The 15,501-nt window shown below is 39.5% G+C and overlaps 1 protein-coding gene across 1 annotated transcript; it reads right to left on the reverse strand.

Moving 5' to 3' along the window:
- Positions 1-14,417: 14,417 nt before the first annotated feature.
- Positions 14,418-15,116, reverse strand: LOC138939548 (interstitial collagenase-like). Its single transcript, XM_070307416.1, has one exon. It carries the CDS (start codon positions 15,114-15,116, stop codon positions 14,418-14,420), a length of 699 nt encoding a protein of 232 aa, XP_070163517.1.
- Between the last annotated feature and the right edge of the window lie 385 nt (positions 15,117-15,501).

A 15,501-nucleotide genomic window follows, 5' to 3' on the forward strand; every position in this document is an offset into this window, starting at 1 on the left:
ACTACAGAATTGAGGAGATGGAAAAGTGATGCCACAGCAATGAATGTTTGAGTCGTGTTCGAAATTACCAAATTTAGTACATGACTATAACACCAAACGTGAATTTGTGCAGGTAACTCACGGGATAGCCAAGCGGAGAAACACTTATATATGTAATGCATGTTTGCTATACCATCAGTCGCATCACCGATGCATATCATTATCGATAAGAACCTTTGTCAAAAGCTCGAGAAAACCTTTGTCTGTTGCATCTGCGGAGTTGACTACTGCTAACAGTCATTCCTGAGGGCCGACAAATTTGCCCACATATCGAATTACAACCGAATATTGGTCCTTAGTTGTTATATCTTGGGTCGTATTTAGTTGTACGGAAAACATACTAGATTCTCTCTTTATTAGTGTAGTGATTGTTTTTATTACGTTATTTACTGTGGTCTTCAATATAAATGTCAGCAAACTGCTTTGGCCTTTGCTACCTGCTCGTTGCGCTATTGAATTGTCTTCCTGCACAGATTTTAAATGGGCGCTTAACATAGGATCATACTTGTCGAGGAGAATAAGAAATTCCAAGAAGTTTCCGTGATTTACGAATGGATTATTCAAATCGTATGCAGTTTCGGCTGTATTACTTCGATAACTTAATCCTTGTTTTTCAATGAATCTAATTACCTCGACTATTCTATTAACAATCTATCGATTATTATGAATCCGGTTTCGACGTTTCTTCTCTTTATCAGAAAATAATAGTTGTTGGACATTTTTGTTTTTCAAACTTGAAAAATGAGCCTCAGCACAAGTATTGTGGCAGCTGCTATTTTCGTGTTCTTGTATTCTTTAATGAATGTGTTTCCAATCGCTCATCTCTCTCATAAACTTATTATTCTCCCCCTTTTTACGCTAAACAGATCATACAGTAAACGGCTCGATTCGAATTAGAGATAAGAAAACCAGTACCGCTAAGAGACATCTTTTCGTTTAAATACTTTTTCGGCAGAAAATGGAAGAGAATGATTGTCAATCGGTTGTTTTGGATGAAATACAAAGAAAAATGCTCTGTCGGAAATATATGGTTTTACGAAAAAATCCACAGTTTTTTCTATTTCTTCTTCGTTTTTAGCAGTTTCATTTCTTTCTTCCCGAGTGACAACTTTTTGGATGTTTACTCGAATTTTGAGCACTGCGTCTGTGTTTTCTTGTGACGTGATCGGTTTATTTTTTCTTCGTATTCTTCACCAATATCTTTCTCCAGGTTTTTCTGAGGACTGGGTTTTTGTAGTTTCTGCTATACAGCAGTTTTTTTTGTTTATATTCATTATTCTTATTACATGCATCGTAATCGCTTCGGTCGTCAATTATATGATATTTGTCTCGTATGGTCGTTATGATATCGATTATATGATGTGCGCTTGATCCATCTCCAGTAGCATCTACACTTTTATTTTTAAACATGTCTGTTAACTTAGGGCATTTCTGAGCGTTGAGAACCATCAGTTTTTTTCCTTTCATGCAACTTTTCAGGGCCACTTTTACGTTTCTCGGTCATGTAGAAAATGTAAAAGATAGAATAAATGCGTGAAGCCACTTTAACCTGAAAATGGTACTACATCGGTACCTACGAGAATAAAATATAAACGTACGAGCATTTTACTCCTAATATTGGTACGATAACTGCAAGTGTTGCAACTATAAAGTGGTCTTACATATAAGCTTGGAAATATTATCATGAGAGTGTCACTTACATTTAATGGGTTCAGTGTATAACCGTAGGTTTTCTGGGTTTCCTCGAAATAATTCGGGTTTTGATCGTAGGTTAGATGCGATCTTCCATTCAGAATTTGACCGCTAGGTGTGCTGCAATCATCAGCTTAGAGTTTAACCGCTAGGTTCGCTATGATCTAAATATCTCCAGCGCTATAGATTACATTTCTGTCTTTATCGCATGAAAACCTCTACATCGCAGCGAATCTAGCGGTCAAACCATGAATTAAAGATTTTTGCAGTTCCAAATATTTCGTGGTATAAACACGATGACAAGTGAATCAAACAACTTATGAAAAAGCGGAATTTTCTTAAATTTAATTTGCTGTAAAAGAAAAAAACCACGATGCTATCGCATATATTAATTGTGGAATCGAAAAAATTTGTTCGCACAGAATCGGTCAAACTAATTAGTTAAATAATGATTTAATTAAGCCGCTAAGGTTCTATACTATCTCGTCCTCTCGAGTTTGTCAAGTTTCTGCTCGAGACGCTCGTTATACTCTTGCAAAATATAGCGAATAGGCATAATGTATGCAATTGTTCTTTTTTTGCTGCATGAACACGGTCACACATATGTCAATACACGCTCCGTCACTGTAGTTATATGGATGTGTACAGTGCCTCTACTGTAGAACGGGTTTAAATAATGCCACAGGAATACTCTTTCAACTATATTTATGGATATAAAGATCTCACAAAGTGTGAATAATGTAGATGGCTTATCGCTCAATACCTATATATAAATTATATGGGAAATAATTATACAGAAAAGAGAAAACTTTCTTAATATCTCGCCAGATTCGGCTTCAGTTGAAGCGAATGTGGCCCACCACAACCCCTTCATGGATAGTGGCCCACCGAAAAAGGTCTCTATGGATCAATCCGCCCCTGGCACCAACGCTCGGAAAATTGCAAGGGCGAAATCCAAAATAATTCTTTGCATAAACGTAATGAACTATTCCCATATTCAGTCAGCAACTATAGCCAAGGATGTCTGGAACAGATTAAGAGCAGCGTTCGAGGATTCAGGACTTACCAGAAGAATAAGCTTATCTCGCACCCTTATTACAGCACAATTCAAAAAATACAGTTGTGTTGAAGAGTATGTAATAGTAATAAAATAACGAAAGACGGCAGTCTATAAATTAGATGGTTTCAATGTACCCGACGAGTGGATAGGCGCTTTAATGTTGGCAGGTCTTTCGAATGGATACAAACCAATAATAATGGGCATTGAAAACTCAGGAACAGCAATCATAGTTGACTCTATCAAAACGAAAGTTAGTTTACAGGATAACAAGAATTATAGCAATATAAATATCATTATAGCCAACAAAAATTCTGCCAAAGTGATTAGTAATGTGAAAATCCCTATGATGACGGAAAACGGCGTGGACGAGGTTGTTGCTGTAAATTTATTATCGGTCAATAAAATAGTAAATAAAGGATTTTCTGTTATATTTACATCGAAAGGTAGCTACATCAGTGATATGAAGGGAACTCAAACCGCAACAATGTCAGAAGAAAATGCCATTTATAAATTGGACATATCAAAAGCGAAGGTCTACTGCAGAAATACCGAATGCAGAATTTTGACACAAGTACTTCAGGCATTTGAATTACAAAAGTATGATTGCACTTATTGTTTGTAAGAATCCTGCGATGGAAATAAAAATTAAGAACACGGACGCACCTACATGTGTTTCTTGTAGGAAAGATAAGCAGCATCGATAACCCTTTTCACATAGTAAAATTCGCTCGAGAGAAATTTTATAGATTCTATTTTGACATTTGCGGTTTTATGGAAAATACATCAATCGGAACATCAAGGTATTTTCTTATGTTTATTGACGACTTCAACAGAAAATCATTTGTTTATTTCCTGAAAGAGAAAAGCCAGGTCAATGAAATTTTCATCGAGTTCAAAATCTTGGTTGAAAACCAGATTGAGAAGAGAATCAAGATTCTGAGAATCGGCAACGCACAAGAAAACGTCAATAAGAAGTTCGAGAGATATATGAAGTCTGGAATAAAACATCAGTTCACGATTACTTAAATTCTGCAATAGAATGATATAGCCATGCGTGAAAATAGGGCCATCATTGTGAAAACAAAGAGTATGCTATTTGAAGCTAAACTTCCAAAGATTTACTGGACTGAAGCAGTAACAACCGCTATTTACTTAGCAAATCTATCACCAAACTCCGCCATTAGAGATAAAATGCCAGAGGAATTGTGGTCTGGATCAACATCAAGCTTAACACATTTGAAAACTTTTGGCTGCAGAGCCTACGCTCATGTATCAAAAGACAGAAGTTGGATTCCAAAGGGGAAGAGCTGCTGAGCTACTGCGAAGACTCAAAGGGCTACTGGCTTATGGATCTTGAAACGAAGAAAGATACGAAAAGTCGCAAAATCTTCTTAGAGAATTTCAAAGTTCAAAGAAGATAGTGTCCTGCAGGGCAAACTTCTAAATGGCAACATTGAACGAGAGCATGAAGAAAACAACAAAATCAACTTCAAAACGTTATCCGAGTATACTGAATGCTCCGACAGTGTCGAAAATGTTGACGAGAGTACTCGACAAGAAGCGGCCATCGAAGCCATTCCACTTCGCAGGTCTACACGATGGTCTAAATCAGTCAACAGGAGCGATTACGTGACATACTTTACTCTAAATAGCGATGTCACAGATCCAGAGAGCGTAGATGATATAGACCTAGAGGTAGTTCTAAATTCTTCAGACGGAGTAAAGTGGATAAAGATTAGGAAGAGGAACGCGATTTTTTTGCCAAGAACGGCAGCTGGTTGATTTTCCAAAAGACAAGAGAGCACTCGACATGAAGTGAGTGTTCAAAATAAAATGAGACTCAACTGGGCAAACACAGCATTATAAAGCAAGACTTGTTGTCAGATGGATAAATTAAAGGGATCGACTACAATGAAACATATTCTCCAGTGATGCGATACACGTCGATCCGTTTCCTGTGTATTTTGGCAGTAAAACATAATCTCTACATGGATCAAATGGATGTGACAACCTACCTGGACAGGGACATCGAAGAAGAGATCTACGTAAAGCCACCGAAAAACTTATAAAACCATAAAATCATAACTCATAAAATCCATGTATGAACTGAAGTAAAGCGGACGAGCCTGGAACAAGAAACTTCACGATGCATTGACGAATATGGAATTCACAAGATCACAGGCTGACCTCTGTGTGTATTGTAAACAGCACAACAAGAGTCTTGTAATCATTGCTGTCTACATCGATGATTTGTTAATTTTGGCCAGCAATGAGAAACAGAAATTATTATTGAAGAGGAAGCTGTCACAAACATTCAACATGAAGAATCTCGGAGGAGCAAAATACTTGCGCGGTATGACCAATATCAGAGATCGCGAGATAAAAAAAGTTTAGTTGGATCAGAGCACGTATATTTAGAAAATGCTATTGAAATACGATATGATCGAATCAGTCTTGACGCCTCTCCATTCCAGCAACAAGTTAAACAACGAAATGGACCCGAAAAGATCAGAAGAGACTAGCCAAATGAGCAAAATCCCATACCGAAAAACAATAGGCATTCTTTTGTATACAGGACACAAGACTAAACATTTCATTCGCGGTCAACTCTTTTATTGTTAGTCACTACACATATGTAAAATCCTGGAAAAGGATATTGGTCAGCAGTGCAACATGTTTTCAAGTATCTTAGGGGTACGTGGGAGCAAAGCCTGAGTCCAATCGCGAATCGACAGCAGAATTCGAGGAATGCTTTGGTTATTGTGATGCAGATTAGGCCAATGACAGCAACACCCGTCGCTTTATCACGGACAGCATTTTTATGTTCTAGGGAGGACCGCTCGTATATCAGAGCAAAAAGCAGAGTCCCGTGGCACTCTCTACTATACAGATCGAATACATGGCGTTCTCAACTACATGCCAGAAAGCACTTCCACTGGTTACATGCATTTAACGACAAGGGGACTATTGATTTATCCAAGAACAGCAGATACAAGCCTCGAACCAAACGTATCGACACTTGTCATCATTTTATCAGAGAAAATGTTGACAGCAGCGAGGTCAAAATCGAATACGTCTCGACTGTGAGGATAACTACTGATGCATTGACAAAGGGACTTTTTGTGCCAAAGTTTAAAGACTGTATTAAAAATATGGGCTTAGCATTTTTCTAGAATTCTATTGTTCGCCCATGTGAGGGTATTAAACTACTTAGGCGCGAAAATTGAATATCACTATTATATCACTAGTTACTAGACAATCAGGTTAAACATTTTCTTCCCGCGCAAGTCCTCCCTACTTTATGTGCAATAAACGTGATAGAGAATATATCTGCATTTTAAGATAAAAACAACGAGTTTCATTACAACCAAACCTCAGATTTTAACGGAAATAATCATTCGCATTTTCAAGTAGTTGCTTTATTGGTATATGGCATTAATTGTCCCCACAACATTTCGTATGCCGTATGAATGTTCTGCGAATACCTACAATATTAAAAGTACATAACTAAAGTATAATAGTACAAAGTACAATAGTACAAAAAGAAATCTTAATAAAATTAAACTTATATAAAATACACATTATTGTAATTCTCATCTGCGATAAAATAGTTTGGCGTACAGCATTCGGCCATTGAATATATTGTGGTATTAATTCTGCTAAAGCACATATTATTGATTTAAATATACTATCCGTGCTTGTCGATATATCAAACCGATCATCAAGAAAGACTTGGGTTTACTTAGCAATCATATGGTAAACAATATCTTCTTATTCAGAGGGATATTGGCATTTGGTTGATCGTTTTATACCATATATGATTTTCAACTATGTTTAGCAATATCTAAATGTTAAAGAATAATTGTATCACTTAAAAAAACCTCACAAAGGTAACAAAAAATACGCCAATATATAAAAAAATCCCATCTTGTATGCAAAAAAAAGTTTAATATCTACCTCTAAAAAACATTTTAAAAAATTTTTCCTTGAAAAGTAATTTTCATACAAAATAAAAAACTAAAAAATGATTTTCTTTTAAAAAATCAAAATCTTTAAAAAATCAAAAATCAAAACTAAATATGAAATCAAGTGAACTAGCCAAGTACTTAGAAGCAGTTTAGTTTGTTAGAGTTTGTAATTTGAAATAGTATTTGTTTGATAAAATCAGTCTTGCATTTAGAAATATTATAGATTCTCTCGAGAAAATTAAACTGCATTTTATTTTTATAAAATTACGCTATTATGTCCCCCTCAAATAAATATAATATATAATATATAAAATAGCAATTATACTGCGGATTTTATTACAAATATATTATTACAAATACATTATAAAACTGCTTAACCCTTACTGTAATAATGATCACATCGATTATCAATTTCGAGTTTAAGAAGATGCCGGATTACCGACAGAATGCGAATATCAGTTATTTTGCAAAATCTTTTCGTTGATGATAGACATCAACAAATCCTTTTCCATAATTAAAGTTGTAACGGTTCTCCTTTCCCGTACGCCGCGGATCGAGGCTTGCCGGTGCCAGGATTCGGGAGAAGAGGGAAACTTCAACTTACTTTACCTCGGTATAAGCGGTTTAACAATCAGGTTTATTCAAGCGATTATCAAAGTCTAACATTGAGCTATATTATATGTACAATGAAACATGCGGGAGCGGTGCGTACAGAGTTTCGCGTACAGAGCTGCGCGTGTGGCTGGTGCGCGTGGAGCTCGGGAAGCGAGCGCGGCTCATGCGGACGTGTTCTGCTATCGCGATGTTCACATGCGAGTAAACTAGGGTTATTCTAAGCGGGACAGAATGGATCTTAAATACTACGGGTGTCGCGTGGCCTTCGTTCGTAATTCCAACGGCCTGACCACCTTATCCTGAGAAGGACGGGGCGTCGGCGCTTTCTGCGGCCTGCCGTTAGAAGGGCTAGCGCACTTGTGTAGTTTGAAGGCCGGGTGTACAGGTGGAGTCGGCGCGATACTGACGGAAATCGTAATATGGCTCTACAATTATAATGCGCGGTATATACAGTGCGGTCTTACAATACAAACAGGTCGCGGTATATACAAGACGATACTAGAATCTATTAGAGCGCGAAGACCAAAGCGGTCTTTCGGTACAAACGGGTCGCGGTATATACAAACGGTCTTATGATTTAACGCGATGCGGATTTATCAACTAGCAGGAAGCGCCGTCCCAGCAACCGGGAAGCCCGGCCTAACTATGGGAAGCCCATAGCCTGGTGTAACGCGGGGTATCAGGATGCGCCGTCCCAGCAACCGAGAAGCCCGGCCTAACTACGGGAAGCCTGTAGCCTGGTGTAACACGAGAGTCGGTTCGGGATCCGAAGAGTTGTATGTGACAGGAATCGGGATCGGAAACTGGTAACGGACCGTTACTAACGGTACGCTCGCCGGAGCGCCTTATATACCGGCGGCCGGCCTCTCCCTCACGCGAGTCGGTGCGTGGTGGGGTGGCCCCACGGTGGGGCTGAGACACGGGTGTGGAAGTTTAGGGGCGCCATAGGCGCCGAGCCTCAGAATTGCGGGCGGCTGGTCGGCCCGCGAGGCTAGTAACGTATCGTTACAAAGTATACATAATAACGAAGTGCGGAGTTCACGATTTCATATGAAAATTGAAAAAAAAATGAGAAAATTACAGTTTTGTTATCGGCTTCTGCGTCAACATTTACTTAATATAACAAATTTGTAATCTACACGTGCCTAATTAGTAAACTCCGCACTCGGCATTTCATCAAAGAGTATAATTAAACTTAGAGAAGTGAGTTTAGAAGCTTTATAAAAAGGATTTTGCAAAATAAAATTTTCGTGCGTATGTGTGTGTGCGAGATCGAGGCTCAAGAGTAAAACAGAGCAGTAGATTAGTTGCGTGATGTCGCGATAAACGGAGCTGCAATCTTACATGACAAGGACAAACATAATCATACCATCTTTGTTTCTTTCATGGATGGGAGAGTAATATACATGTATGCACTAACATTATTACAGTATCTTTTCTCTCTCGATCATACACTCTGTCTCTTTCTAATCGCTCGCTCACTGTCTATTACATATCGCGTATCGCTTAACTTCATGCTTCTCGCATATTCACTTATGCGTTCTCTCGCGCTTCTCTCTCTCTCTCTCTCTCTCTCTCTCTCTCTCTCTGCTCGTTCATTATTATATTCTTTTATTTATTTATTCCCATTATTATATTCTTTTATTTTCTCAACTTTTATTCTTTCTATTCTCGTCTCCCTACATGAAAATAAATAAATTTATTTATTTATTTTTATTTTATAAAGCATAAATAAGATATACAACAATAAGTTATTTTCTTTTTCTATTTAACTATAATTAAATACAGCACATGTGCATACAAAAATACACATGATTAATTACTTTTTCTATTTATAATACACAATATCTCATTTATATTCTATAAAATAAAGATGAATAAATTAATGATTAAACTAATAATTATTATTATATAGGAAGACGAAAATAAAAAGAATAAAAGTCGAATAAATAAGAGAATATACTAATGGAAAAGAAAAAATACAATAAAAAGAACGAGCAAAGAAAGAGAGAGAGAGAGAGAGAGAGAGAGAGAGAGAGAGAGAGAGAGAGAGAGAGCGTGAATAAACGTATAAACGAATGTGCGAGGAACATGATATATACATATACATATAATCTTTATGACAATTTATTATTATTCATAGTTATATTTAGTAATATATATAAATGAGAAAAGAAAATTTGATATATTTTATCTTCTTATGTTACCAAACATTTGCATATTTGTATAAGCTTGCCTATATTTATAGAAAATAAACTTTTTTTAAAGCAAAAATTTAGAAATTTAATTTTTGTCGTAGAATATTTATGAATAATGGTTTTATATATCGAATTAATTTTAATCAATATGAAAATAATTTTTTTATTCGGTTAGAGAATATGCGTTTATAAAGATGCGCATTTGTTTTTATTATTACGCGATATTTGTAGCATGCGTGTATGTAAGTATGTATGTATGTATATATCGGGGAATAAGTCGACTGTACCATGCACACACACACGCAGGCAGGCCCACGCGATCATATCAGTGTGCGGCAGGTACTCAATCGCGCGTGTTGTGTACATACGCGTAACAAGAGATTACCGCAGAAATACGCTCAACTGTTATAACGCGTTGAATTTAAAAAACGAGTATTATGTTTTTGTAGTGTGGTTTTAATAGTGTCCCCCCACATACTGGGACGAAAATAAAACTTTCGAGAGACGCTTGCCCGCAGACTTTCCTCAAAAAGAATAAGGGTCAAAAAGTTAGTATATTTATATATCATAATTTTAGAAGGAATTGTTTTAATGTATACTATATACTAATATGTTGTAGATATTATTTAATTTTATTTCCATGCAGTCTACTCAAAAATATAAATATTATAATGTAATATTATGTAAAAATATAATATTCCAAATTTCTTTTTTTTTATTATATCTTTAAAGCAATTCCTAAATAGAAAACAACATAAAGATTTTTATATAAAAAATTGTAATATAAAATTGATCTTCAAATGGAATTTAGAATGATTGTATACACATAAACATACATGATGCATATTTGATATACATAGTATTTAATACTCATATAGTATTTTTATTATAAATAAATAGACACATATGGGCAAAAAAAGAAAAAGGAAGAGTAAAACGGCTGTGAAACGATGTATCGATAGATAATTCACATCAGTCACTAGACATTAGTGAGCATAAAGTATTGCTACAGAAAAAGATATAACTATTTCCTTTTTTTTTCTTACTTTTTGCACTTGTACAGATACTTGCTCAGTTATACTCATATCTTTTTTCTCTTTTTGTCCATTCTTCTCTGTCCATCTCTTTTTTATCCGAGCATACTATATGTGTGTCATATATTATCTACGTGTGTGTATATGTTTGTGTATATATAATAGTAACTTCAAATTTATTAAAATATAATTAATCTTTTGCTTATTTGTATATTTCACTGAAAATTGATTATATTTATTTTGCAATAGTAGTTGTGTCACAGTAATTAGTTAGCCAGAGGCGATCAATTCGTGAGCTAGTTCTTGAAAGAAATATTTCCCATCATATGCGTTTTGCATGTGCGCTTTGGTTGAAGAATATTTCCCAGAAGCGATCAATTCGTAAACTGGTTGTTGAAAGAAATATTTCCCATCAAAAACGTTTTGCATGTACGTTTTGGTTGAAGAATGTATCCCAGAAGCGATCAATTTATGAACTGGTTGTCAAAAGAAATATTTCTCACCAAAAACGTTTTGCATGTACGCTTTGGTTGAAGAATGTATCCCAGAAGCGATAATTTCGTGAACTGATTGTCGAAAGAAATATTTCTCACCAAAAACATTTTACATATATGCTTTGGTTGAAGAATGTATCCCAAACGACACGTGCTGTAGGCATATTTCAGGTTATGTAACCTTGAATTGCGCGATAACCAGTAGTTTTGGCGAAAATACTGTACATCGTTTTCCATATTTTTAGCTTTTATACAGGGTGTCCTATTTTAAAAGACCCACTCAAATATCTCAGAAACACTGCGTTAAATCGAAAAATGTTTCAAACAAAAGTTGTGTGGCTTCAAGGAGGCCATAAGATGGTACCATTGGTTTGACCTTGGAAAATCATTTGAAGGTCATGTGAAGGTCAACTTTAAAATCTTAAATGGAAATCCCCATTTTTTATTTAGTATTCTTGTAGCTGACATCAAGGGCTTTCCAAAACACTATAATAAAGTATTTTTTCATTAAGTACTTTTTAAGTTATTTTATATTTTAATCTGACATATTTTGATATAAAAAATAAAATATTTCGTAAAATATTCAGTTTTCGATCATCTTACCGTAATACTTTAGTAGGTGAGATAGACCGCCGCTAACTCACTTTTACAATGAGAGCGAGAGAGATAGATAGAGAGATAGAAAAGGATGGAGATATGAGTTAGAACAGTTTGTAGACGACCGAGGGGGAAAGTGTGGACAGGGGGGAGAGGAGGGGGGTACGTAGGGCGAAGGGGGTCGGGGGAGCGCGTGACGTCACGGGAGGGAGCGGGTACGAATCGCTAAGATTGCTCGTGAGATGGCGTTCAGCTCGATCGGGGGTCGCGCTTACCGGCTCGCCCTACGTACCCCCCCCTCTTCACCCCTGTCCGCACTTTCCCCCTCGTCGTCTACAAACTGTTCTAACTCATATCTCCATCCTTTTCATCTCTCTATCCATCTCTCTCGCTCTCATGAAAGTGAGTTAGCGCCGGCCTATCTAGACGCCCAACAAAATCGCTGAGATTGCCCGGGAGATGACGCTTGACTCGATCGAGGTCGCGGTTTCTCCCAGCGCGATTTGACCTTGGCGCGAGTCGACCTTGACGCGACTCGTTCTTTAAGAAGGCGACGGCGATCTTTCGCACCGTTTCTAGCGCGCAATCCGCTATCGCGATTCTTTAAGGACGCGCGTCGCTTCTAGCGCACGATCCGCGAGCGGACGCCGGGTATTCGGCGTCGTGGGAGACGGAGAGAGGAACGGTTAGCGGCGATACGAGCGCGCTTATCGCTCGAGCGAGATGGCGAATCGTTGAAAGGTTGTGGAATAAAGAGAGATCGTTTTTCACACGAGAGGAAGAGCGTTTTTATTGTTTCCTTTTACAATATTTTTAATATATTAATAATGTGATAATACGAGTACGCGAATAAGCGTATCACGATTCTCCGAAGAGCAGAGCCTGCAGCTCACAATCGACGATATCGTTGAAGTTCTCGTTATCGCGTATCATCGCGGGAATAAGCGCCGAATCGTGAGATAACAAGAGATATATCGCCTGCCGCAATATCGAGAGAACGAGTCAGCTTGTTATCCACATGCGCGATTAAACCGCTTAAAGATGTAACGATGCGGTTAACGCAAAGTTCTAGATTTAATATAGTTAGAACGGTACTCTTCGATACAGCCAGACGAACCTTGGGTGTTTCGAGACGGAGTATTCGGAGATTGTTGAGTTTACCGAATCGCAGTGTTAACTGTTCGATATATATCGGCGCCGGGGGACGCGCCTCATCGCGCTCGTCGGAGCGAAAATATGATAGAAGCGTAGATCGTAGATCGAGCAGTTCCTTCCACATATCCAGCGTTAGCGAGATCTCCTTGCCATGCCTGGCAATCTCCAAGGACGATCTCCACAAAAGAGGGTCGACTAACGTTAACGCTGACTTCGAGATGTTTGTACGCAGTTTTGGTCAATGGGTAACGTCTTCCTAAGATTCTGAGCGGCCGCACAATCGAAACATCCGCGTCGCGTCCAGGCGTTCGGTCGCGATCTCGTCTGAAAATAGATACGGGCGATAAGAGAAACGACGCTAGCGGATTATTAGTTCGAATAAACGTTTAATAGTCTTACCCATTGTCCTGTTTAGCTCTTTTAGCATATCCCGCGCTATCCTCGCGGTCTCGCTCGGTTAGCTTCGATCGATTGTCGAATGAGTGCTGCTGTTGCGGTGGCCTAACCCATTGTCGCGTACATTATCGCTCGTTTTTTTTCGTTCGTAGGCTTTGGCGTTCTCCGTCGACAATGAAGCGCTTAACTGATGGATGGTCTTTATATATTCGCGTAGAGATTGCTTCTTCCTCTTTCGCGCGCGTCCTCTCTTATATTCTATTTTTTTTAAATGACGGCAGAATCGCTCTAGTCGTCCTCCTCGTCGATTCTCTCTCTCTCGGTCGCGTCGCTGAGATGATAAACGCGACTGAGGAGATCACGCATTGTCTTAGCAGCCCATCCGTAGGACACTCGATACCGAGCGCGTGTAGATCGAAAGGACCCGCCGAAGTTACGATATTCGTAAATTCGTTAAAGGCGTAAAACTGACGTTTGGCGAAGAAATATAGATTGCCGTCGATATATCGAAAGGCTGATGTTATCGCGGGCGGTATTCCGGGAAATATATCTTTTAATGGAGCGTGTCTAATAACTATCATACGGCACTCGTCGATCTCCGCTACCTTGTGGTCGTCGTAGATCGCGTAGGTTCGTCCCGTGTGCATGTTTATCGCAGCGTTAATCTTAACATTTCGAGGAAGTCCGATATCGTGAAGATATCTCGGCCAACCCGATTTTAGCTTAAGGCTGAGATATTCCGAGAGATAGATCGAATCGTCCGCGAATAGCGCGAGATCGCCCGAGGGTCTTCGATACGCGACGGATAGGCGCGTGAAATTCGCTGGGAGAAACACCGCGTAATCCGTGAGCGTCATGGGCCTACCGTAGCGTTTCTCCATCACGTCGATTGACCACACATTACGGCGATTAACTATATATAATCGGTGATTCATTATCAGCGCGGCGTCCACGCGCCGTAAAGCGCAGAGATCCGCGCGCGCGGGGTCGATTGGCGCAACGCTCGTCGTAGCGGGCGCCGCGGTAGTCGCGGGAGTCGCCGTTGGATAGTTTCCGTCGTCGTGAGATCTGTACAGATTCTGTATATCCTCTATGCTCAGCTTAACCGGAAATTGATTCTCGATATCGGGTATATACGGAAACATTATCGAGTCGTTGCGCATGCTGTGTTATAAACTCAAAGCGTGGCCAATCTCGTGCGTCAGCATTTGCAACAAATGATGCGTGTTGGGAGGATTTTTATTTAGATACACATGCCACGATTCCGAATCGTCAACGTGTACCTCTGACGCGAAATCGGTCATTCCAGAGGGAAAGAACGCGTGAGCTAGAGCTCCCCCGGGACCGTCGAAGGTCGCCGGGCAAATGCCTATATTCCTGCAATTCGCGTAAGTGTGCGCGCCCGTTCGATACGATATCAATATATCGGGTCGCAGCGGGTCGCGCGCGAAGGTTAGCGACGAATTCACCGCCCATAACGCGAACGCCGCTTCGGCCGTTCGCGAGAGTTCCTCGCTAGCTATCTGAAAATTCCACATGAGATGCGTTTTCAGCCATTTTCGCGCAATCGGACTATACACGCGATCGGGAATATCCGCGAGACCACATCGCGATTTGCGCATAAGGTTAAGCGTAACTGCGTCTAACTCGCCGTTTCCTGATAATTGATAGTATTCCTGAAACAGCGACAAAGCGCGACGCAGAGATGTCGCGTTATCGGACGATAGCGATTCTCCGTCGTCCTTTAGAAAACCGTACGCGCGCAGGAAACGGAGCGCCTCGGCCTTCTCCGAGTTAACGGGCGCGGCGGCCGTCGCGGCGATGAGCGTCGTCGCTAAGACAAGAAAAACCGTCTTCACGTTAGTCATCGCGCGGAGCGGGGAAAGACGCGGAAAACTATCGAGAGACGCCGAGCGCGATTGATTCGCGCGTTCGGCGAGATGCTTATTTTTATCGTCGGCGAATTTAGCGCGGATGGGGGAGGGGGAAATGCGTCGACGATTCGTTCGAAAAAGAGTCGCGGTCCGTCTCGATTAGAGGGACGCGCCCTTTCGACGACGAGCGAATATCGGCCGAGCGTCCGGGACGCGCGTTATCTAACGGACGCTCGAGTTCCTCTCGCGGTTTTACTTTTTTTATTATTTCTATTTTTATTATGCGTTTATCTTCTAAAAAGAACACTCGACGAGCGATTAGAGAAACGTACCCTTTCCGGCGACGATAAACATTTATCGCGTATCCGAGATGCGCGTT

This window comes from Polyergus mexicanus, unplaced genomic scaffold (genome assembly GCF_030449975.1).
Source record: "Polyergus mexicanus isolate NDT 795.1 unplaced genomic scaffold, iyPolMexi1.0 SCAF_14, whole genome shotgun sequence".
Classification (NCBI taxonomy): Eukaryota; Metazoa; Arthropoda; class Insecta; order Hymenoptera; family Formicidae; genus Polyergus; species Polyergus mexicanus.